The sequence below is a fragment of the Lampetra fluviatilis genome, chromosome 8 (genome assembly GCF_964198595.1).
Source record: "Lampetra fluviatilis chromosome 8, kcLamFluv1.1, whole genome shotgun sequence".
In the NCBI taxonomy this organism is placed as follows: Eukaryota; Metazoa; Chordata; class Hyperoartia; order Petromyzontiformes; family Petromyzontidae; genus Lampetra; species Lampetra fluviatilis.
The window spans coordinates 8,392,980-8,418,911 of NC_136282.1; the positions used below are offsets into that span (position 1 = coordinate 8,392,980).

Sequence of the window (25,932 nt, forward strand, 5' to 3'; positions counted from 1 at the left end):
ATTGCTGAATAATTCATAGTTCATAATAATCACGCCGAACATCATGCGGGTACAACCCAAGATGTTAACTACTGTCGAGATGTTAACTACCTCGCCTGATATGCAGAAGGTCGTGGGTCCGATTCCAACCCTGACGCCTGGATATTTGGAGTTTGCAAGTTTTCCCCGTGGTCGCGTGGATTTTTCTCCGGTTTCTCCGGTTTTTCCCTCCACATTTAGCGACACGCGTTTAGAATATTTGGCTGCGATAAATTCCCACATGTTAAGGCACTACGTTGAGCTATAATTTGTGGCCAGGTCACTTCTGAAAAAGAGCTAAATAGCTCAGTGGGCCTTACCGAGTAAAATGAAAAAAATAGTTTCGTTTCGTTTTAGTTGATATCAGAGAGCTATCGCAAACTTTAGTGATCTGTCAGTATATCAGCCAGTCACATCACTTTTCTTGTCGTACAGAGTTGAATCAGAAATCAGTTTTAGCGGAAAGAACCAGGGATATAAAGTATTGATGAAGAGCTCTTTATGACGCTATGACCGCCTTGGTTAAAAATGTGTCTCAAAGTGTTTGCTAGCTAGTCGCAATGAGTGACACTCAATGAACAATGTGACCGGGCAGTGAAGGGTAGAGCCTAACAAGGCAGCTGGTCACAGATGTTCGACAGTCTGATAAATGATTGTGGTTTATGAGACATCTCCCTGTCCATAATATACACCGTCGTGCTGAAATGAACATTAAATCGTGTTTATTACAATTGTTGGTCCTGTGACCATGATGGATATTCCATTTTCCTCTGATAGGACCAGCCTACCAATTCAATGTTTGTCTCCCACAAACTCAGTACACATTTATCCTTCCCTGAACGAGCATTTGATATTTGATATACATTTTAATTACTTAGAATATACAGTGTAACATTGAGGATTCTCTGTAAAATATTAACAGGCTGCCTAGACACAGACAACACGCTCAGTGGGGAAGCTGACCTGATTAAGCTTTGCTTGGACTGAACCCAAAGCTCATTAGAACAATGGGAGTAGTGTCATTAGCACCATCAAGTATATTCAAAGCAGCACTCTGATAAAGCCACCATCACTTGTAAAACGCAGTATTGCTACGTACTACTCTACGTACACATGCATGCATACAACCTTTTTGTCAATTCCCTGCTGGATGAGGGCCTCCCCACACTGTGCAGGTGACGGGGGTTATTTGACCATACTTCACCACGCTGGTCGGTGTGGGGTTGGTCAAGGCGGGGAAGCGTAGGCGTGAGAGCGTAGAAGCACAGCACAACAATGTTGTTTGCCCCGCTGCCCTCTGCTTCCCCACGATGTAGCACAGCCGCACAGCCACCGAATGACGACCTGGCGTGCATGGTGGTCACAGAACGCAAGGCTAAAACCCCGCTTAGCTTCCAAAACCGGACGAGTTTGGCCGCATGCCGGGTTCAACTTCTTGGTTCTTTCGGTAAAGTCACGTAGAAGGGAAATAATAAAATGATAAAAATAAAACATAATAAAATACAATTCTCACGACGTTTCGGCCACAACGCAAGCAGCCGTCCTCAGGTGAAAAACAGGTCTTCAGACGCTGTCTTTCCGACATACCTGTTCTTCACCTGAGGACGGCTGCTTGCGTTGTGGCCGAAACGTCGTGAGAATTATTTTATTTTTATTAATTTATTGTTTCCCTTCCACGTGACTTTTCCGAAAGAACCAAGAAGATGAATCCCTGCAGTCACGAAAGCTTTAAATCGAAACGCATGGCGGGTGTTTTGGTGACATGCGGACGTTACGATGATGTCACAGTAAAGAAGGGCATGTGGCGCATGCTGTGCAGGGTCACAAGTGAGTTTTAAGGGTAGAACTAAAAATGGACGGTGAAAGCTGATTGTTTGACGTGTAGGGGGCCAGTGTGTTCCAGTGCAAGGGGGGCCAGAAGCGAGAAAGAGCTGAATCGTGATTGGGCACAAGGAGGCGGGTGGATAGAGACAGAGGGGCAGCTGGGATTGTGAACGGAGTGGGTGAGAAGGAGCGTAGGAAAGGAATATAAGACCTCGTCGTTCTTACATTGCTCGGTGTATGCTAGCATTTCCATATTGAAGAAACCGTATTGGAAACACATCCCGAGTGTGTACTATCTGATTGTGAACCATAAACAGCAACGTCCAAAGGTAATTTAACTACACACCTGGACACGTGGCTGGTGCCATGACATTTGTTTACATAAATGCTCCATCTTTCCATCTGGAAGTGAAACAACAAAGTAACCCCAAATATCACCTTTAATTTCATTTTCTCATTAAATCCGGACCCATTGTGGCAAAAACAAGCAATGCACAGCTGCTCCCTTGCGAGTGAGTAAATTAATAAATGACACAAAAACAGCACACGTACATGTGTTTGTGCAAAACAAAACATGTTCTGTCGGTCAGAAATCTTCAGACGGACATAGGTGCATTCTTGTTAATAAGCAGTCCCACTCTTTAACCTCCTTCCATCCCTCTCGTGAAGCTTCCCCTCTTCTCTATTGCCCATTCTCTTCCTCTTCCCTCCCCTCGCCCCATCCACCATTTCCCGTCCTTCCCCTGCCTTTTTGTGATCCCTCAGTACACCCTTATCCCTACTCTGTGGTTCTTTCGGTAAAGTCACGTAGATAGAAAATCAATAGATCACGACGTTTCAATCGCAACACCAAGCAACCGTCATCAGGTGAAACAAACACAGCAGGAGAAACGTCGTGATCTATTAATTTTGTATCCTCATCCCTGTCCCTCGTTTCTTAATCCTTGTACGCCCCTGCCATCTAAATCATTTTATTCCGTCGCCATTTTGGAGGCGATGGCAAGTGCCTCGAGCGAAGGTGAACCATCAATATAAATTAAGTTTAGATCAATAATAATAATAATACCATCACGCCCTTTGTCCAGTAAAGCCTCACCGAGTCTCTCAACTCTCTTCAAGAGGGTCCTACATTGAGATGTGCTGTCAATTCCATGACTGAATGTTTGGAATGTGGGCTGAAAACTAGAGCACCCAGAGAAAATCACACATATGAGGGAATAACACTCAGAACTCTGTACAGATGGATTCAAGAATCCATTACTTTTCTGATATCCACTGGTCACTTTGCCGTTCAAAACAGACACGTTATCTTTTCGCTTAGTTGTAATTATTTAAGTTAGTTGCAAACCTATTTACATTTGAATACCTATTTACGACACTGGATTGTGCAAATCCTACCATCCTCAAAGTCATGAGGGGCGCCATGGTAACTAGATGTTAACCATAATGGCTAGATATTAACTACCTTTGAGCACGTAGGTTTTCACGACCAATATTATTCATAATAAAGGTTTTTGGGTTAGATCACGCCACAATATTTTGGCAAATCGCCCGATGATGCTGGATGTAATTCCTCACGAAACGTCGTACTCAAATTGTACATGTTGTGGATTTACTCTCCAACACACCGGTGGGCTGAAGTAGTAACTAATTGGCGTTTGTTTACGTTACAAATCCCTAATTGTCTCTGTCGGGTGGTAGAGGGTTACGACACATTTATACTTACGCGATCTAACCCAAAAACCTTTTTTTATAAATTAACTACCTTGCCTGGTTTTCAGGAGGTCGTGGTTTCGATCCGAAACCTGATGCCTGTATATTTGGAGTTTGCATGTTCTCCCCGTGGTCGCGTGGATTTTTCTCCGGGTGCTTCGGGTTTTCCCTCCACATTAAGAATCAACATGCGTTGAGAGTATTTTGACTGCTATAAATGTCCACATGATAAGCCGCTTCCTTGAGTTCAGTGGGCCTTGTCTGAAAAAAATATTTATATAGCTCAGTGGGCCTTACCTGGTGAAATAAAAAGTGTAATGCTTGCGTTTTCGTGTCACTTCTCAACATTGACCAAATAATCGACACCAGAGTAAAGAGGAAACGTTCAACTGCAAAACACCATTCATATTCTCCTTTGGTCTCTCTGAAATGTCATATTTCAAGCCGCTGTCAAAGTGATTGTTGGTGTCTCCGCAGGGAGGCGAGCTCGTTCACTGCCGTGACAGTGCAGAGCGAGACGTCCATTCTACTCAAGCAGCTTGACATGCTCCGGTAAGACCTGTGGAGAGTCCTCTCAAGGATCTACCCTGTGGTGATGTTGGCCCATGTGGACAGGCCCAGATTTCATGCAGGGGCTTTAGGCGCTGTGAGCTCAAATTTTGAGGGATGCACCATAGACTTGTATACGTATCTATGTACATACTCATTGTAATGGCAAAAAATACGTGGTTAGTCCATAATATAGGATTTTTTGGGGTTAGATCGCGTAAATATATAAATGTGTCATTAAAACCCGCCACCACCCGACACAGCCAACTAGTAAGGGTTGTCACGTAAACAGAACATGCCAATTCGTCACTAGTACAGCACACCGGTGTGTTGGAGAGCCAAGCCAAAACATTTACAAACCGAGTACGACGTTTTGCCAGTAATTACAATTAGCTTCATCAGGCGACAGCCAGATTTGTGAAGTCCACCTGTTTCGTTCCTTATATAGAGGCGTAGATGTGGTGACCACACTTCTGCGCTCTTGCGCAAAGTGGGGGGGGGGGGGATTAATGAGTCAACGTACAAAATGCGCATGCGCATACATAATGTACTATTCTGGGTTTGCAAAGAGAATGTAAAATCAATGCTTGAGCTGACACTTCACAACCGCTTGCTGTTCTTTATAAATTATGAAAATGTCATTGTCGGGTGATACGGCTTTCATACGAAAAAAGCACTTCTATTATGAAGTTGCTATGGCACTCGGTGAATGCATTTATAATTTGTTGAACTACTGATTCAGCATCATTTCTAATTACGATGTTCAGACCGTATTTTTTTACAATTGTCTATGCGCTTTCCTAATGAATCCGCCATGGAGCCGATTAATCATTTATTTTGCTCCAGCTCTTACGTACTTGGAGCACCAGTATTCCTTGAGAAACGTTTATTTTTCATCAAAAACCTATAGGTTTTAGAGATCTCACATTTTTTAGTGTTGTTAGCATTAAAGAATGACGATCACAACTTCGAACTCGTTGTCAGTTGCCCGAAGCATGGAGGCCTCCCCATGCCCGGTCGGTTTGTGGTGTTGTGAATGTGGGGGGGGCGCCCAGAACCAGTTAAGATATTGCTCATCAGTTGAGGCCCACAGAGCTATCTAGCTCTTTTTCAGAAGCGACCTGGCTATCACAAATGGCAGCTCAAGGAAGTGGCTTATCATGTGGAAATTGATAGCAGCCAAATACTCTTCAACGCATGTTTCTAAATGTGGAGGGGAAAAAAACCTGAGGACCCCTAGAAAAATCCATGCAACCACGGGGGAGAACAAGCAAACTCCAAATATACAAGCGTCAGAGTCGGGATCGAACCCACGATCTCCTCCATACTAGGTGAGGTAGTTAACATCTTGCCAGTAGTTGTACCACGTGATGTTCGGCATGATTATTATGAATTCTTTATCAACCGAAAAAGCTCCTTGAACGTTAATTGCGCTGTGTGCTAACCACTGCACCACCGCTCCTCCTAATACAGAAATAACTGATGTTATTTGTAATTGGCAATGTAAAAAATTAACCCGTAAAAACAAAGTTTTTCACTCTAAATCCTTTATATGCGTGGCGGCTAGAGTCCTCTCGTCCTCTGGCTTGAGATGGCTGCCACCTATGGGTCAGATGACTGTCTACCAGCATTAAGCAATTGGTAATTAAATATTTTTAAAAAATTCCCTAAACAGTGTAAAATTTTGGAAAAATTTTTTCACGAAAATTAATTGTCACGCACAACGAGTCTGTGTGGAAAATGTCAGCTCGATTGGATCACGGGAAGTGGGTTAAAAAAACGACCGAAAGATTTGCACGGTCGTAAGCAAGCAAGCAAGCACGCAAGCACGCAAGCAAGCAAGCGAACTTAATATAAAGGATTTAAAAATAGGAGGGAACATCATGCAAACTCCCTTTCTCCTAACGCCCAGCCTTTTGCTCATAGCACACATTGGAAGGATTTATGTCGTTCCCATTACTGATATTAACAGAGGTCCAGTATTGTGCTGGACCTCTTCACCATCTAATACTGCACACCGGGACTTATTGGAAAACCACTCCAGTTGCACACAGAAGCCAGCAGAAAAGCTCAGCTCCAAAACCTTTACATTAATTCACACAGGCAAACGCAATTCACTGCTAATGTATTCCTGTGTTCTACATTATTTTTAACAACACTGCCGACTCTAGTCTGCCTGTTACATTTATCTTTTTCTTTGAAGTGCTAGCTAAATGGCATATTGATTAAAATGTAATTAAGTGCGTAATATTTTTTACTCTGCCCACCACGTTTCCATGACAGCACATCACTCGCTGGATAATTTATTACGCAAACAGCGCATGCGAATGAATGATTGCTGACGTGCGAGTGACACAGCCGATGTCAAACGTCGTCTATTATACAAGCTGATGCCAACTATGCCTGCAGAATCAAGCACACGTCGCTGTGTGAAATGGGATGTTGCCATGGTGTGACGGCTCGGACAGTGAACTTTGCAATCCAGAGGTTGCCGGTTCGATACCCTGACGAAGCAGTTAAAACAATGTCCACACTTCTTAAACCTTCCCGTCTCTCTCTATGCACCTAGGAGTATAAATGGATACACAACGGTTATCTAACTGAAATATATAAAATGTATCTAATTGGAAGTTGGTGTGGTAAGCTGCGGGTACTCTCACAACTTCCAAGACTTCTGGCCAGTCTGGAGTAGACTAACATAGCTTCTAGAGGGGCTGTGGAGAGCTCGCTCTCGTCAAGGCCCATCCACCAGCAGTGGTTTGAGCAAGCAATTGCAGGGCTGTACCTTTTACCTTTGCCGCTTGAAAATCTCTACATGCAACAAATAAAAGCATTACGTCAAAGAAGATGCATTTCCGTTACAATTAAATAGGTATGGCTATTATTGTAGACTTTGAGATGAAGAAATACTGCATTACTCTTTGGTTCTTTCGGTAAAGTCACGTAGGTAGAAAAATAAAATAAAATCCAAAATAATTTTTCACGACGTTCAGATCGCAACACAAGCGGTAGTCATCAGGCGGAAAAATAATCCAGCAGTGGAACTGCTGAACCAGGAAGAACACAGCGAGAGAGCTGTTACAACAAGAGGTTATATACGTGTCAAATCAAGATTAAATACTGCATTGCTTTCATGTGCTATGTAGGTACTTTAGAGTATATGTTGCTGAAATGGTGTGCCAGTCAAATAGCAAGCATTCAATATGACTGGCATCGTAGATAGCAGAAATCATATTTTTATTGTTATTTTGTTTTAGGCAAGGCACCAATCGCTAAAAACAAGCTCCTTTTATTGGCTTGCTTAAAAGACAAATGCAAACCTATGCTTCAAAATGCAACTTTTCAAATCGGCCTCACTGAACTGTACAACTTTACGTGCGTATAGTATTTTAGTTATTCATTTGTGCCAAGGAAGGGATGCATTCGATCGTTGATTAACGCGTGAATAAAAAAAAACACATTCAATTGATCACTCCCCTCTCGTCACCTCAACAAAACGAAAACAACAAATCAATACTACCCTTCCATAGGCTCACATCCCATGCTATTTTTGGCACCGGCCGCTATCGTCCATGAGCATCACGTTTATTGTTCAAAATCAGCGGTTATTTGTGGTGCGTACAAATGTTCAATGTGAAGGGCATCATTTGATTCAACGGCAGGTCAATACCTCGATGATGAGTGGCTTTTGCTTTTCAACATCGTTATCAATCTATTGTCAAGACTTTACTCTGTGACTATTTTTTATTTAACAGAGACATGAATAGATATCTGAGAGATGAAAAGGATTCTTTTGAAAATTGCAAGGTAAGAAAAAACAATTGTCTGCTATTGTATTGCACAATACACACATTTAAATCCCATTCACAAAAAAGTGCCCTATATAACTGTAAAGAAACAGCTTTCATTGAAGAAATATATTTTTCAAATTAACCTGTGGAAAGACACTGATCCCATGCTTTCGACGGGTCGGGTAATGCGTATGTTGGATCAATAGATGGAAGTAGAAAGGTTTGCTTCGGCCGATTTGGGTTTGCTAAGTGGCATGCAGTGAATGGGTTAGATTTATCTGAATAGAGTAAATTATGTGATCAGGAAGTGCTGGACCACGATGTTTTTAAATCCTTTATATTAAGTTCGCTTGCTTGCTTGCTTAGGACCGTGCAAATCTTTCGGTTGTTTTTTAACCCACTTCCCGTGATCCAATCGAGCTGACATCTTCCACACAGACTCGTTGTGCGTGACAATTAATGTTCGTGAAATTTTTTTCCCAAAATTTTACACTTTTTAGGACAAAAATATGATATTTAATTACCAATTGCTTAATGCTGCCATGCAATCATCTGACCAATAGGTGGCAGCCATCTCAAGCCAGAGGACGAGAGGACTCTAGCCGCCACGCATATAAAGGATTTATAGTGAAAAACTTTGTTTTTACGGGTTATACTTGTTTTATCCCAAAGCAGGGCCGCTGCACGTGCCAATCAGGGCACAAACCTGCCGCACCCATGGGAAACCATGCTCCTCTTGTGCGCGAGGGCTCCGTCATTGGAGACTACCTGCAAGACAGCAAGTCTCCACGAAGGTGATAACTTAACAACCACCAGTACCTGCGCAATAACAAACAACAAACGCCATTCTATACAAAATTACGCGATGTCGCCATGGCGCACGAATCCCAAACGTCAGTTTCAATAATGTACAATTCAAATATGTTTGAACAAATGTCAATCCATGTATTAATCTTGATTTGAAGCTTGCGTGACTGCAGGAATCCATACTCTTTGGTTCTTTCGGTAAAGCCACGTAGGTAGGTTCATCAGTTCCACTGCTGGATTATTTTTTTCCCCCTGAGGACGACCGCTTGCGTTGCGATCGAAACGTCGTGATATATAATTTTTATTTTATTTTATTTTTCTACCTACGTGACTTTACCGAAAGAACCAAAGAGTATTTAGTCCATGTATTACTTCACCTTCGTCAAGCAATACAGTAGATAATGTACAGTGCAGTGAACATCTGGATATAAAGCCAGTGTGTAGGTGCTCTCTGATGCGACGTGAAGTGCCGTAGGCTTGCTGGCTGAAGGTCGTGGGACAGAGCCAGGTTTTATAGGCTAACTGGCTGAGAGTGTGTGTAACATGTGTGCTCGCCTGCACTCAGAGGTGAGCACACACACATGCAGATAACCACAGAGCTTTCTGGTGGAAAGTGCTGCACGCGCGACGCACGAAGGCATGGTGAAATTAGCACCATGCCTGGCCACTTATTGTATTCTCGTCGCTGATGTACTCAATTCTGAAGAAAAATACTTTTCACATAAGTAAATCCGAACATCAATTTTAATCATGCACAATTCAAATATGTGTTTAAATAATCCCAATCCATCTATTACTTAACTTTTCGAGCAATACAGTAAATAATGCACAGTGCCTTGGGCATCATGATAGGAAGCCATTACCCAGCCACACAATGCAAAAGTGAACAACATGATTTTCTATCATGTCTTCATCACAACCCTTTTATGGAAATCGGCTGTTCGGTGCTGCTCTTTCAAGATAGCATTGTTTGAACATAAGAGGGGCTGTATCACATGTACTCTGAGCTTCATAAAGACATCATGTTCACGTTGACTCATGGAGCTAGCTCCTTTCACCTTTGGCAATTAAAGATTTCTAATCGATGGCCCATGAATCATGCCCTGTGTCTGTCTTGTCACGACTATTTATAACGCATTTGGACACACTGTCACATTATATCGTTTATTACTGTCACAGTGCTGGGATGTATTTTGGCCTACATGTGTACACTGCATCAGGTACCAATTTAAGGCTGAGTTTCCCTAGGAGAGGCTCGGTGTTCCCATCACCACCGATGATGGGAACCCTGAGCCAATGGTAGCCATGGCAAGGAATTAAACTTAAGTCACAGGCTAATGTTAACCACATTACACATACACACAAAACCAACCCAAAACACACCCCAATCACATACAATTATACATATATAAAGACGAAGATCCCCCCTATAGCCTGCACCAGACTGTTGGGGCAAGTGCTGTTAGCAAGCACCTTTTAAAGCCAGCACGACGCCTTTGTCTCTTTTCCCAAGCTGTTTTAACCTTGGTATATTCAAGAAACGTATTTAATTAATCTATTACACCCTCAATAGTGCTGTTTGCTGCTGGTCGTTTGGTATGTTGGGCCTTTGAGTCTGTCCTTATAAATCCAGATTTTGAATAATCAGGGAAATAAGCTTTACATTAAGTAGTCCCCGTAGTCTCTTAAACACACTTCCCTCCTCTCTCTTTAACATGCTAATTCTCACCTGGCAGCCCTTTGATTGGTGGAAAAACAACTACCGTCGGGTTGGCTGTCCACCACTTACATTATCATTGGCTGCTGACATTTGGGTTTCCCCCATTTCAAACCCTTATAAACAGTTTGCCTAGGAAACTAACCCCCCTTTTCCTGAAGATGACCGCTTGTGTTGCGATCGAAACGTCATAGTTTTTAGTCACTTTTTGTTATTTTCTTTGAACCTATCTACGTGACTTTACCGAAAGAATATAGTGTAATTTTTATTCTTCAGAAATGTCAAGTTATAGACTTTGGGAAATGCCGTAAGCACAAACTAAGGGAGGCACAGCAGCCATTTATTACCTCATTTGTTTTTGGTGCAATATGCCTGTGCGTTTTGTTAGCATTGTAATTTTTTTGTTCTTTAAGCACTTTTGTTGCCAGCACCAATTTCCAATGGAAAACTTGCCAAGGCAAGACTCGGTTAAAACACTATAGTATTCAACACATTCTTTAATCATGTAAACACATTTCATTGCGATATCCCCAAGTTTGGCCGGACTGTCAACCATAACAACCTTGCCTGCTCACGAATTGATGCAGCCAACTGACATTTCTCCTGTGCCATCACCGCACCTTGTCCATCTCCACAGAAGCATTCTTTGCCGACAAACAGCAGCGCAGAACGTTAACCAGTGCAGTGAAGATTCATCTACAGCTGCCATTGAGTCTCAGGTCCAGGTAGAGGACGATGAGGAGGAGGAGGAAGATGAAGTGGAGTACACTGGAGGCCTGCCAGGGACGCCACGCGGATGTCCAGCAGGCAAAGAACACCAGGTGCCACAAATGCTCACTTGTCCTGGTTGTTCTCGCATCAACACTCTTTCCGGTAGCTGACCTGGGAAAAATGAAATGCCTCCGTTTTTTTGGCAGTTAAACAGGACATTGCCACTCAAGACAACCCATGTTGGTGTAGTTATCGCCATGTTCTGGTATTATTGTGAGATCATCTTGATGTGATAATTGTTGTTTTTTTTGTACCTCAGAGGTGGCAAAACTAGGCTGTCTTTAGGCACCATATGTCCACAGGCCTTGAAATGTACACACACACTCACAAAAATAGCGAAACTGCAGGACTCAATAGATGTCGTAAATATAATAAAAAATTTTAGACAATGAGAGAAAGACCAACAAACACATGTTTATGTTTTAACAACATTACACTCCTCTTAGCATCTTTAAATAATATAAAGACAAGATCAAACATCTCATATACTGTGCAGTATATGTGTAGTGGCTGGTTTGGAGATGTAAGTTCTTGGAGGCAGTTCTTTAATTAACACCGAGCACACTTTGTACAATACACACCCTACACTGTTACACACTCTCCTCTCTATCTCGCTTATACACAACTCTATGCTGGTTTCTAGCCTACACACAATGCTAGCCGTCTGACACTGACGGCGCTGAACTAAGGCACCCAACTACTATCTAGCAGCGCAATATCAGATGACGACAGCGACGAAGGCGGCGAGACGGCAGCGATGACGGTGATGATCTTCAGCAGCAACGACGGGGATCCCACTCCAAACGACAACCCTGAGGTCTCCTCCCGGGACCCCTCTTATACTCTCAGCGTGGCCTGGCTCCGCCCCGGCCACGCCCCCTTCTGGAACCTACTAGCGGGTACCCGATGTGCCCCTTCCATAACTTTCCCTAGATCCCTCGCTGGTCTATCACGTGACCTGCTGTCAGTCAGGGCTGGTGTAGCTGCAGATCCCCTTCTTTGCCAGCAGCCAGCGCTATGCTGCTAAGTGACAAATTATATGTTACTACATACGTAAAAAAAGAATAATGAAAACACACGCACAAGGATTAATTGAAACGTCAAATAGTAAACAAAAGGTGCAATCCTTTGGTTTTACAGGAATTGGGGTGTGGACAGATGCCACCTGACCGGATTTTCAAGGTTGTTCTTGTTGGTGAGTCTGGCGTAGGGAAGAGTTGCTTCATCCAGCAGCTCTGCCAGAAGCGCTTTCTTCCCGGCATCTGTGCCACTATTGGTAAGGCTATCTGCATCAATAAACATTCTGATGTCACGCCACTTACTGAATGCTATCGATTGCCAACTGACGCAACTAAATAGTAGACCATATTCATTGGGTCTGTCGGTAAAGCCACGTAGATAGAAAAAATTACAAAAATCTAAATCACGACGTTTCGATCGCAACACAACCACCGTTTTTTTTCACCTGAAGACGATTGCTTGTGTTGCAATCAAAACGTCGTGATTTAGATTTTTGTTATTTTTTCTACCTACATGGATTTACCGAAAGACCCAAAGAATATTAATTACTGCAGTCACGAAAGCTTTAAGTCAAGATTTAAATAGTAGACCTTCACTGTTAGAAAACAAAAGTGTTTATTCATGTATTTTTGGTATCACCGTATATTTGCTGCTTACCAGCCTCCTATGGAAAGCTTTACTTCAAAAACTTCACAACGGGTCAAGAGTCCTTTTCATGTCAGCACAGATGCCTGTGTACGGATTTTGAGCTCACTGCTACTCTGCTGAACCCATTGCCCTACGCATTCCACATGCAGGGCAGACATGAAGGGGCTTTTAGAGCAATTGGAGTGTTACTTTAAATGGATTTCCAAATCACCCTCATGCATGGTAAAGAAATAGTAAAATAAATACGATAACTCCATGAAACACTTGCGAACGGTATCAGATGTAAATATTAAATTGCTCAAACGTAAAGTTCAGCAGCCTGATTCATTGAAATGTTTCACTTGAAGGTGAAGTTGTGACGCAGTGGTTAGTGCACCATGCAGTGAACCCAGCGACCCGGGTTTCATTGCCAGCCATGGCTGATATCAGTGGTGAGTGATATTTGGACTGGTAGTGGCCCAACTTTTCCTTACCAACCACACAGTCGCGACGTATCGTCAAACAACCCCTATGACGAAGAATGCTTGGGGAGGTCTGCATCCAGCAGTGGATTGACAAGGGCTTGTACATTTATCAAGCTGAGATATTTTGAAAAAGAGAAGGGCTTTCAGTTGGATATATTTCAGTAGTATTACAGTCATTTTCTCTGAAAAGAATGCTGACAGGACCATGTAAAATTCTGTGTGAACATCAATACATATTGATTTATGTTTTTGTTGCCATAGATGTGAAGTGTTTGAAACTGTCGTTTAAAAATAAATCAATTGAAATAAAAATGAACATGTGGGTACGTGTATGCATACGATGTGCTACGCATATTATGAGCAAACGAATGACTAATTACCCTTTTGATCTTCATTTAAACTGTAATAAACATGCTTTGTCAACCTAATTTCACAGCAAATTTCACTCAATTGTAAATATTTGGGAAAATGTATGTTCTCCTTGTTTTACATTGTCACAGGGACATTTTTTAGTGGATAGTGCTTGTTTAGACGATGCTACGTTGGCCACTAACCGACTTTGTTTGAATTTCTCATGACAAAAACATTCCTCGTGCTCGGCAGGAGTCGATTACCACATCAAGACCCTCACTGTGGGAGATTTTCGTATTGCTTTGCAGCTTTGGGACACAGCAGGGCAGGAGAGGTAAGTCAATGGCTCTGCCAGCTCAGTACAACGTTGCATATCCGACTGTCACAAATCCACCGTGACCAATTTAACCGCCCGGTACGGTATTTTTGTATAGCGCAATTGTCAATTTCTACAGATCTTTACACATCGGGCCCCTTCACATGCAGTAATATAATCTTAATCTTGCGTACATTAACTTACGTCTAACATATAGGAGAGCATTTGTCTCATGTTTAAAGCAGTTTATTTTAGTCCAGTAACCTATTTCCGCATGGTCTAACTGTAATTTTCTATGGATGTTCAATTATTGAACCTTTTGACACGCATCCGCCTATATCCCAGTCCCTCGCGAGTCGAACAATCATTACTTTAATAGCCTCACATTTTTTTATATTTATACAGGCTATGAAAAGGTGATGGAATCTGACAGAGTGTAATTGTTAGCACTCAAGATTTGCATTCCAGAAGTCGCTGATTCGATCTCCCAGCTCAGAAATTAAAACGAATCCTCGCACTTCTGTCCATGCAGTTGTTTAAATGAATACACCAGAGTCAATCGGCAGCACATGCGTGTGGTGAGGTAAAGTATGGATACTGCAACTTCTTCCAAGATATCTAACCAGTGTGGAAGATTAGGCCACGATAACCTCCAGAGGGGTTCTCAATAGCTCTGTTTAATGGAGGACCTTCTGCCACTTGTGGCGAGAGCTCGCAAATTTGCAGGGCTGTACCTTTTAGCACTACAGTGGTACCTCGGAGATCGAACTTAATTCGTTCCAGAAGGCCATTCGAACACCGATTTGTTCGAACACCGAATTAATTTTCCTCATAAGAATGAATGTAAATGACATTAATTGGTTCCAGACTCAAGAAATCTCTCATTATAAAGCATTTTACACGAAGTTTACAGTGATTACATGCATAAAATCATACAAAAAAACAAGAAACACAATAAATAAATGGAATATATGAATACATATATGGAATAAATGAAATAAATTACCATTGAACGTCACTTTACCTGTAGTAAGGAGAGTTGATGGCTTGAGTGGAAGGTGGTGAGGAGGAGGTGATTGTGTTATTGTTTGGAAGGGGAGTCCCCTTCCATAATAACGTCGGGTAAACTGCCCTTCTGGGGTTCTTTCTCTTTTGTGCCTCTTTTCTGCCACTAACTGTGAGTCACTTGAGCTCTTTTATCTTCATCTGCCCATTATTTGTTGTTGCTCCTTGCAGGTTCCGCAGTATCACCAAGCAGTACTTCCGCAAAGCAGACGGTGTGCTGGTGATGTACGACATCACCAACGAGTTTACCTTTAAATCCGTACGGAACTGGATCATCAGCCTTCAGGTACGTTTTAGTTGTACTTTTTATCATTTCCCCACAATTGTATTGCGATTTCAGCTATCGGTTTCACGTCACAAGACGAATTATCTACTCAGATTTCTCAAAGAGCAGTGCAGGCCATGTGTTAGAGAATGGTCTGCAGAAGTGGACATCACAGAGCTACCTCTGAGATCCCTTCAAGTGACATATAATTCACCTTCATTGCGTAAAAATCTAATATGAGTTAACATGTACAATTATTTTTAGCTCGTGTCGAATTTTACAAGTCAAAAATAGAAGATATTTTCCTTTTAATTGGCCATTTTCTATATTTCAACTGTTAAAATGTTGCATGAAAAATGCGTAGAACACATTTTAAATTCCAGCACTTACATAATACTGAATGAAGATACAGGCTAAGGAAGTGGTAATTGGCTACACGGTGCAGGTACATCAACAGATTTTCCGAATTCACTGATTGGTTTACTTGGTAAATCTGTGGGAGAGGTGGGGAACTGTGTGTCCCTCACACAAACATTTCATGAAGTGGACCCTTCTTTGCCCGTTTTCTTCGACGACATGAAGAGAAAGACTAAATTAAAGCCACAGATTTAAAATGTGACAAAAATTCCACAGGTTGTCGTTGAGTATACAAAGACTATAGTACTATATTACAACAAAAGTTTTGCTGGTTGGCTGGTTGCCTGGTTACCTGGCTGGCTGATGCATGGGTGACGTCACTGCTCACACCTGCATGATGATGTCACCAGCATCCCACAGGCTTGAGCGGGATTGTGCATCATGTTGACGTCACACACCACCTCCCCACCCACCCTCCATCCATGCTGGATGTGTATCTCATTAAAACACTTTTTTAATTATTTCCTGATGCAGAAATAACGTAAGTGTGCTTTTGTGAAGGTCCTTATGACTGTGCAGTACATCAATGCACGTGTGTTCACTAGCATGCGATACTGAGTAGGGCCTGTAGGTGGCTGGCATGGTTATTGAGTAACCCGACTTGTACACCAGTCACGTGGTTAATGGCGACTCGCTTGAGGATTGCTGTGTGACACACGTGCTGTTGCATTATATATATTACCACAATAACTGTGTTTGCCCCCGATTTGTAGCACCTGCCCACGTCCTTCATTTTGAGTGTGCAACAGTTGGAATAAATGGACCCTGCTTCATCGACTTTAGCACTCAAATCCATTGGGCCAACGTTGGTACAACGTTCCATGTTTACTGGTGAGCTCAGTCCGTGCTGCTGGTGCTCGATCGCCAGCTGAGTGACACCTTGCGTCTTGCAGGAGAAGGTGGAGGAGGACGTGGTCGTGTTTTTGCTCGGCAACAAAACGGACGCGGTGGAGGATGAGGGTCGTCTCGTAAGCACCGCGGAGGGCAAGAGGCTCGCTGAGGTAGGTAGATGCTCAATCTGCTAAAACAGCGAAAATTCGAACGCTTCTTACACAACCAGAGTGCAAATCACAAACACTATCTGAAACCCGAGTGCACATTCAGTCTCTCCTGACTTAGTTCAACGTCTGTATCTTTGTTTTAAAAAATGTTGTACACGATCAATTATCATTGTTATTTTTATAAGTATTAAATTGACAAAAAAGTATCCGATTTATTGTGTACGTATAATTGAGGGCATTATTTATAACCAGCCAATGACTTACAAGCAAGAGTTATATATATATCTTAGCCTACTCTCGATGTCAAGCACCAATGTCACCTTGCCCTCATGAAGATGTATGCTGTCACTTCATTTATTTATGTTCTTGATGGAAAAACAATGTTGAGGGCAAATGGTAATTATACGTTAAAAAACATCTTTTTTAAACAGAGCATGGTCACTTTTACCCCTCATTGAATTGCAAGAATATAAATGTCCACATTGAGAGAGACTGTTAACTAACATTAATTAAATTTGTCCATTTAACACGTAGAAATTTGTCCATGCTTACTTTTCAAACTGCATGATTTTACACTGAAATGATGATTACTGATGGTGGTGACTCGTGTTCAATATTGGCAGGGCTCAAATGCACTTCTCTGGTCTTGAGCTTCCTTATTAATTTCACTGTACGTACTCCATTCCTTCAAGTCATAAAACAGCATTTTGCCTTTTTTTTCATCTTGGCCTCTTTCACGTCATCCGTTCTCCCAGAAGTCCCTTCTTTAAACTTTCACCTCTAAAAATGTGCCCAATCCACATATATTTCTTTTTATGCAGTGTTCTAATTAGTCTTCCCTCCTCTTAGGCCTGTTCTAGAACACTGTGGTTCACCCTTCTGACACGGTAATTAAAACTTGGGAAGCGCTTTAGATGGTATTTAGTGAACGTGGACCGTTGGATTAACTGGACCAATGGTGGCCCAACAATTAAACCACATTACTAATGTTGGCCCAACGTTGCATGTTTTCTGGGATGCTGCAGTAGCTGAGTGTGCAATTTCCCTGTCCAATGCCAATAGTGGGTTCTTGTTGAATCCGTTTACCTTCCAGGAGTACGGAGCAGTGTTTTACGAGTGCAGCGCGAGACTGGCACTGAACATAGAGGAACCCATCGCGCACATGGCCAGGTGAAACAAACTAACAGGCATGAACATGGCTTGTACTGTGGGGACGATAATGTGCTGAGGTGGTCCTACAATTGCATGCTACAAGGTGGCATGCATAGAGGGAAGTACAGTAAGTCGGTTGTCAGCCTTGAGAATTCAAGTGATGTCTCTTTGTGGCTAAGTTGGGTAAATTCCCAAGCAGCTCAGATACTTTTGAGGCTTTCCTGAGTAATTATACATGAACCAAACAAAATAATGATTCAATATTTCCTACGTTGTTAAAATATGTTAACCTGAAATTAGCCATATGCGCACACACACACACTGCAGTGGAATCTTCAAATAGCCCCATTAACGAGACAATGGTGATCACTGAATAACCAATAGCAATCATCATTGCCATTGCAAAGAGTAGGCTTTGTGAAGCCTATTACTATTACAATAATGACATAAATTGAACTGCTTGCCATTGGGAAATTGGCAGAATGTCACGTAAAATAATAAATATTAACCCCCGTTTCTATACCAGTTTTAAAAACCTACCTTCATTATTTAAAGGTTCCAATGTCATGACTACTTGGATTGCCTAAGCCACAAGCCAATTATGTGAAGACCAAATTGCGGTTCTGTCCCGATTAATTGAACAGTTATGGCCTTGGCTTGTTCTTGCAATAGAAAAGATTCAGCATTAGTCTGGCCCTTAGCAATTACCCTTTATAGTACATAACACTGGGCCAGAGGTTGTCCTTTGTGATAAACATAGTACATGTGCATTAGGGTGGAGTGGTGGCACAGTGGTTTGCACACTCTACCACAAACTCTGCGATCGAAACACATTGGTCATTTGGCGCTGCCTTAAAAATAAAATTATATAATAGGTGACATTTCGGGGAACGGCGGTCTTAGTTCAATTCATATCCATGGCTACAATCAATGATATTTGAACTGGCTCTGGCTCCCTCCCCTTGCTTCACCAACCCACACTGACCCAACTGGAAGTATGGGGGTCAAACAACCTCCATGAGCGACGCCGTGCGTGGAAGTATTCCTGCAAGTGTTTTGACAACGGACTGTAAATTAATATTTTATCAGTATTAATATTCTTATATAAATGGGATCATGACGCCAATGATTCAGAGCCTAATCAAATTTTGCTATGGGTAACAGGTGTGCGTTGGAGCTTCAAATCTGTGAATACAAAATCTCTATCGCAGAGCATTTTACATTTTCCCTTCATGTATATCGATATGTTACACAAAGATACACACGGTAGTTTTCAACACTTTATTTCATACATTTCTTCAGATGGTTCTCAGTCCATGCCTTTAAAATTATTTTTGTTTGATTGATTCTGTGCCTTGCTCTCCCTACAGGTTACTTACGGAACAGGAGGACAGACACAAGGAGAAGGTGCTGCACCTGCCAGAAAAGTTTTCCGGAGTGAGGAGGCAAAGTGAGAGGAAAAACCAGTGCTGTGCTTAGCAAGCAACTCTGGCAGTTGCATCCGGCGTGAAAATGTGGCTGAACAAACCCCCAGTGTGTGCAGCTGCTGTTTATTCATGGAGTTAACAGTAAATTAAACGCAAATGTTCTAGCTACGGGTGTTTAAGTGCAAGTTACGTATAATGTCATATGATAGCACACATATGCATGTGTCAATAATGGAACAAATACCGCTCAAGTATTGGTGGCGTGCGCCGGTGCAGTACGTGATAGGGTTGTAACGATGTATGAACAATATATGATAAATCTACGGTATGACTCCATCCATGAAAATGTTAATTGGAAGGCGTTCCAATTATAGGAGCTATCGGACACTATACAGAGGGTAACAGGTCCGCAGACAGCAGTTTTACTGTACAGTATTTTTATTTGTATATGCTTAAATTAGTTATTGCGAACCTCTGCAATCACTCGAGGCATTTACATTAATAGCACTCTTCAAAAACAAATTGATCCTTAAATTAAATTATGAGATTGCAATGAATTTTATTTCTGGGTAAAGGGAGAGAATCGTTACACCCTTTGATATTTGCCATAGGATCAAGAAAGAACATATTTCTGCTGCAAGCAATGTTTGAGCCATAGGTTTAACTTATTTTTTTGACTAAAATCAAGCTTGTTAAGTATCGCTTTACAGTTGGTTTCGCATTCATCTGAAGTCACAGCTAGTGCAGGACTGTACGTAGTTTGCTCACAGTATTAGTTCACATGCCTTGCTGGTTCAAGTCAATGTTGTTTTGTCCAATGCAGTGTAATACAAAAAAATGTTTCTCCTCTAACACAGCACGATAAATTCAAGATGTATTTTTTAAAAAATCGAGACTGAAAATTACTGCAAATTGCTATTTTGTTGAAATATTGTTGTCTCAATGTTACCGGTTTGCGTTGTAACCAGTGTTTGTGTATATTTGTTTAAAATCTACTTGAACAAATTTGTACATGTCCAGCCTGTTTTGTAAAATCCACTTTAAGACGAGGGCCTCCCCATTCCTTGCGGGCCAGCCGTGACGGGTGTTTGACCACCATACTTCATGCTGGTCAGTGTTGGTTGGCGACGGTGGGGATAGTGCAGAATAGTGGATTTTTATATAGTGACCCCTACTGCCCACAATGCCTATTACAGTCTTTGTTTCAGGAGCAGTGGAGTGTATCTCCATCGTATTTGCGGATCGGGCATTGCGTCGTTTAATGTTGTATGGTCTGTTCTGGATTATCACAGTCGCACAATGGAGAGTTTTTAAATGTCCATTTGTGCATCAAGTATTAGGTCTGTCAAGAGGTGTTTGTGAGTTATTTTGAATTCTAGATTTGAAGCTTTCGTGACTGCAAGGATTCATACTCTTAGGTTTTTTCGGTAAAGTCACGTAGGTAAAATAATAATAAAATGAAATAATAATACGCTACAGTAATTTTACTGGAGCAGTTACACCTGATGACGGAGGCTTGTGTTGCTTCCGAAATGTCGTGATTTAATTTAGTTATTTTCATTTATTATTTTTATTATTATTATTTTACCTACGTGACTTTACCGAAAAATCCTAAGAGTATAGTTATTTTGAACTCCATTCAGTTCTCCAGGCTAAATCAGGGTTGAATTCACATTGTTTAAGGTTCAGCGCATGGGTGCAAATGGGCTTGCGTGACTTCAAACAATAACGAGAGATGTTATTGAGGTAGTGACCACCATACACCTGCATGGTGGTCATACCCATCTAAGCACTCTCCCGGCGAACCCATCCAAGACTATCAAGACATTATGGGTTATATGTAGTCATCGTGAACAAAAGTTTCAACAATGAAATTATTAACAAGTTTAAAGTTCACAAAAATAACTCTTACCCATGTGAAACATGAATTATACAATTGCCGGCGAGAAAGTATGTCCATGTAACAATTTATTTTCCATATTTTGCTCACACTCCAAACCATTAGCCAATAAACATTGAGAAAGCTCGTTGTAATGCATCTTGTATAAGGCATATACTTCTATTGCTGGATACTAACCAAATCCCTCTAAAACCACCATATGTGCTTTCCACACGAACAATCGTGCAGAAAATTCCACGCTTGATATGTGCTTCTGTGGTAGCTCAGTTTGCTATAACCCCACTCCCAAGATATCTATAGGTTATCATGGATAGAACCCTGATCTTCAAGCCCCACATAAAACAGATCTGTAAAAAGAACAAATCAATAATGTCCTTGGTATAAAAAAAAACGTGTAGGAACGACCTAGGGCATATTAGCTGATGTGCTGCAAACTGCTCTACTCAGAATATCGTTCCCCTGCCTGGTCTGAGAGCTCGTACACAAAACTGCGAGATGCACAATTCATTAACGCAATGCACATCATTACCGGAACACTGACATCAATCTCCTGACTCCCTGTTCTGGCGAACATTCGACCACCAAATATCCAGAGACATGCAAACTGTAAAGGGAGTTTACACGTGACAACTACCTACCCATCAACCAAGACCTCAACAAAATTCCCTCTCCCAACTCCAGTGCTGTCACCATCCAATAGTCTCACCCAGATCAGGAAGAACTCCGGCAAACAGAGTGGAATAACGCCCAGAATAAACCCCTCATTCCAAACCCGAACATCGCACCTTCTAAGGTTTGAGATTTCTCAAAGACACTGGTGTAACCATCAACCGCAACAGAACATCAACAGGCTGCTGTGCACATCTTCATAAATGGACAATCAAAGGCATGCCACAGTACGACTGTGGCCATGTAACTCAAACCATAGACAATATATTAAACCACTGCAGTCTGCACTCAAAGCAGGAGGAGGGATAGCAAAACTAGAGGAACTCTTTCCTGAATCCCTCCCGTAGCTATCACATCTCAACATTGGCATTTAGCTCCTGAACATGTTGCCATCATACGCAACAATAGAATAGTGTAAAAGCCGTATGGTTTGAAATCTGTACCTTCCTCTTGCGTTGCATTGAAGTTTCACGAGGATGAATGGCAATTGAATCAAATATATTAATTTGCCTAATTGTTGTGGTTCTATTAATACTTGTCTTTCCATAACTTGGTCACTGCAAATACGGATTAAACGCTGTACTGTTCAAATATATAACATACGTATATGCAGACGTTGCAATAGTCACAAGAGATTCAATAAAATAAATATAAAATATTGAGTCTAATACCATAGCGCCATCTGCTGCACATAATTTCGTGATGTAGCGTTTTGTACACGCATGCCATTACTTTTTCCTGTGAATCTGTTTACTTAGCGATGGCTTGTTTAAGGTAGCTTAGAGTAAGCACATCTACAACATGTATACATTCAAAACACACACATGAAACACTCAACGGCAGTTGAAACAATGGCCACGTTTTTTAAAATTAATGTCCCAGCCTCTGTCCACCCACCAGTATAAACTGGAGTCGAAGATGACAGCTTTCACGCAGCCCATTCTGTTAAGTGAGAAAACACGACGAATGCTGGCAACGCGGAGACCAAAAACATCGATCTCTCGGTCTCCAGAGCAACAACACAAGCCAAGCCACAACGGCCCTTTTCAGGACCAAACAACACGCCAGAAAGGCCCTGGGACAAGGATCCTCCAAAATGAACATTGAAGGACTCTTTCCGGGCGAAGTGGGAGTATCTCGCCATCGTAATGAAAACCCATAACATTGATGTCCTGACGCTCCAAGAAAACCATGTTTTGGATGCCCTACATGCTAGTCGCGACCACCACCACGGTGTACACCAGTTGTTCATTTGGAAAGTTGCATGTGGTGGGGTCAAATATTGGAACACGCACCTCTTCCAAGACGTCTGGCCAGGTTCACGAGATCAGGCCAAAATAGTCTCGAGGCACTCTTGAGAGGTCCATCTGGTGTAGGCCCGTCAGGGATGTGAGCATGCAATTGCAGGGCTGCACTTTTACCTCTGCCCTTCAAATATGTAGGCTCAAATGTGTGATAAGTTTAACATGACTTTTAACAAGAAATGGGTTTCAAGAGAGTGATATGCTGGCCAAAAGCAATTTGTCAGCATGCACGGTTAAGCAACGTTATAAGGCATTAAATCACAGCACTTTGCAGGTAACCTAAGCTGTTTCAAGAATTACATTCTCTCATAAGCAAGAAAGCAAGCTTGTTGATATACAGTATTAAATTACTTAATTGCATTTTTTTACATGTTGCAATTCGTTTTTAATTACAACGTACTATTCAAATAAATTAGCCAATATTTTGATAAGCAGGTAGGCTAACTCGTAGGACTTTTAAGCTTGCTACACTGCCTCTTTATCATCCCAGATCCTGTCAGGTCTGATTGCTAAAACATGATTTGTACAACTTCGCGGGGTACATTTTTTTAAATATTTCTCACCACGAGGTATAGATGTAAACAGCAGCAGGCAAAATGGCGAGGTGAAGGACAAATTGTAAGTCAATCTCCTAAAATAATCACAATTGGGAAAGTCAGGCTTTAAGTAACGAGCACACAGCAATAACACGTTTGTTATTCGGCAATTACACTTTCATTTATTGACATAAAGGTGCAGTACGATGATGGTTTTGTTGTGTGACGAATAGTTATCACACTGGGCAATGCAGAGGTTGCCAGCTCGATTCGATCTCTCGGATTTACAGTTGAAACAATTGACAATTCTCTTAACCCTTCCCAGCCCCCGTCTCTGTCCACCCAGTAGTGTTCACAGATGGACAACTTATTTGATTGGTAGGTCACGTGTAGTGGGGTAAAGTGTGAGTATTCCCACTTCTTTTAAGACATTTGCCCAGCGTGAATGAATAGGCAAAACATATCCTATAGATGAGTTCTCCAGAGTTTCGTCTAATTGATGGCCCTTCTGCCAGCAGCGTCATAAGTAATTGCAGGGCTGCACATTTACTGTCTTGAATCAATGTTGATTACAAAGGGACCTCACCTTCATCATGCACGAGTTGGGGTCGAAAACGTTCAGGAGAGACGTTTATGGTGTTATCACCAATACACACGACATGTCAAAACCATACCCACCCACGTGAATAACTTATGTGTCACCAACACAAGGGTGGCTGGCCTGTATGCCACCACTCATAAAACGAGGCCACATTTCAAAGGGGCAAGAGGACCTAACCACATGCCCACTTCTCGCATGTGATAATGTGGCTGATAACACACGAGGCAGTAAGCCATGTGAAAGTGCACGACTGACAAGTGTTCACATGTATTATACGTGAAATTTGAAAATAGACATTTACTGCACCATCGCCAGTGAGATTTGCTTGCAATTGGTATTTATGAATTTATATGTATCATCTTCTACTGCAGTGATCTACAGTGTTGCCCAATCTTACAAAATGAAGCTGCCAGGTGTTTATGGCATATCAGATAATAAATTAAATGTATCAATGTCACAACACAGGGTTAATAACAAAATTTAGTATACATTACAAAGTCAAGACGATTGATGTAAATACAGTACAAACACTACAACAGGGTAACATTAACTGCTTTAACATATTCACTTTTGTGATACTGTACAATATACTTATGAAAGAAAATAGGCGCAATCATTAATCAGCCAATTCATGTTCAAACATGAGAACACCATTATATGTTACTTTGGAGAAAACTGTTGGCCAACTTTGAATGAGTAAAGTATTAGTTTTCCTTTGCCAATCATCTATCATGTGCAAATACTACTACAGTATCCACATCATTCCAATGAACTGTTCACAGCACAATCAATGCACTATCTGCTATACCCATAGCATTAGTCAGTCTTTGTGCTCAATAACAGCATTTCGAATGTAGCCAATGGGTTGTATGTAAGCACCGTATGTTAAACTTATTTCGCACCGTACCTAACCAACCGTGCTAATCAGAGGTGCGTGCCAATGCTGTTATGCACAAAACTAACCGTGTGCGTTGTGTGGTCGCCCATCTCTAAACTACACAATGTAATTAATCCTGCCGTGTGTAGAACAGAGCTGTCTAAATCAAACACACGAATACCTTCAGGCCATCTGCCATGTCCGCACTGCGACTACAGGAACAAATCAACATTTCCATTTTGCTCCTGAACACATTGCCATACACATCGTTAGAATATATACCATAGGAGCAAACCACGGTGGTGTGATGTATTCTTCCTCGCCTGGGATGCAGGTGGTCATGGGTTTGATCCCGACCAGGGTGCCTGTATATTTGGAGTTTGCATGCCTCTCTCTAAACGTATGCTTAGATAATTTAGCTGCTATACATTTCCACACGATAAGCCACTGTGTTGAGCTATAATTTGTGGCCAGATATATTCTGAAAAATAAGCTTTACCTCGCAAAATAAAAACATTTATATGCTTTTTTGTGATTTTCTTACCTTTCCTATACTTCGCACTCCTATTGCGTTTTGTATTCCTTGTTGTTGTGACGTTCTGACCTGCATTAATGGACATCTGTGAAAGAGAGCTTTGCAGCTCATCGGATTTCTCCAGCACAAATACAGATTCTGTTCTGATTCTGAGTAAGCGACGCCATGTGGGGTTATGATATATCAGTGCAACA

At 41.7% G+C, this 25,932-nt stretch overlaps 1 protein-coding gene across 1 annotated transcript in view; it reads left to right on the forward strand.

The window, feature by feature from the left end:
- LOC144933732 (EF-hand calcium-binding domain-containing protein 4B-like) overlaps positions 1–20,213 on the forward strand; it is a 42,460-nt gene extending 22,247 nt beyond the window's left edge. The window contains exons 8-17 of the mRNA XM_078858800.1: positions 4,033–4,107; positions 7,860–7,911; positions 8,568–8,689; positions 11,057–11,240; positions 12,331–12,466; positions 13,926–14,007; positions 15,226–15,340; positions 16,630–16,737; positions 17,831–17,907; positions 19,260–20,213. Of these exons, the coding sequence (XP_078714926.1) occupies positions 4,033–4,107; positions 7,860–7,911; positions 8,568–8,689; positions 11,057–11,240; positions 12,331–12,466; positions 13,926–14,007; positions 15,226–15,340; positions 16,630–16,737; positions 17,831–17,907; positions 19,260–19,368 (1,060 nt within the window). The 3' untranslated portion in view covers positions 19,369–20,213. The remainder of the gene's footprint in view (positions 1–4,032; positions 4,108–7,859; positions 7,912–8,567; positions 8,690–11,056; positions 11,241–12,330; positions 12,467–13,925; positions 14,008–15,225; positions 15,341–16,629; positions 16,738–17,830; positions 17,908–19,259) is intronic.
- The last annotated feature ends 5,719 nt before the right edge of the window (positions 20,214–25,932 follow it).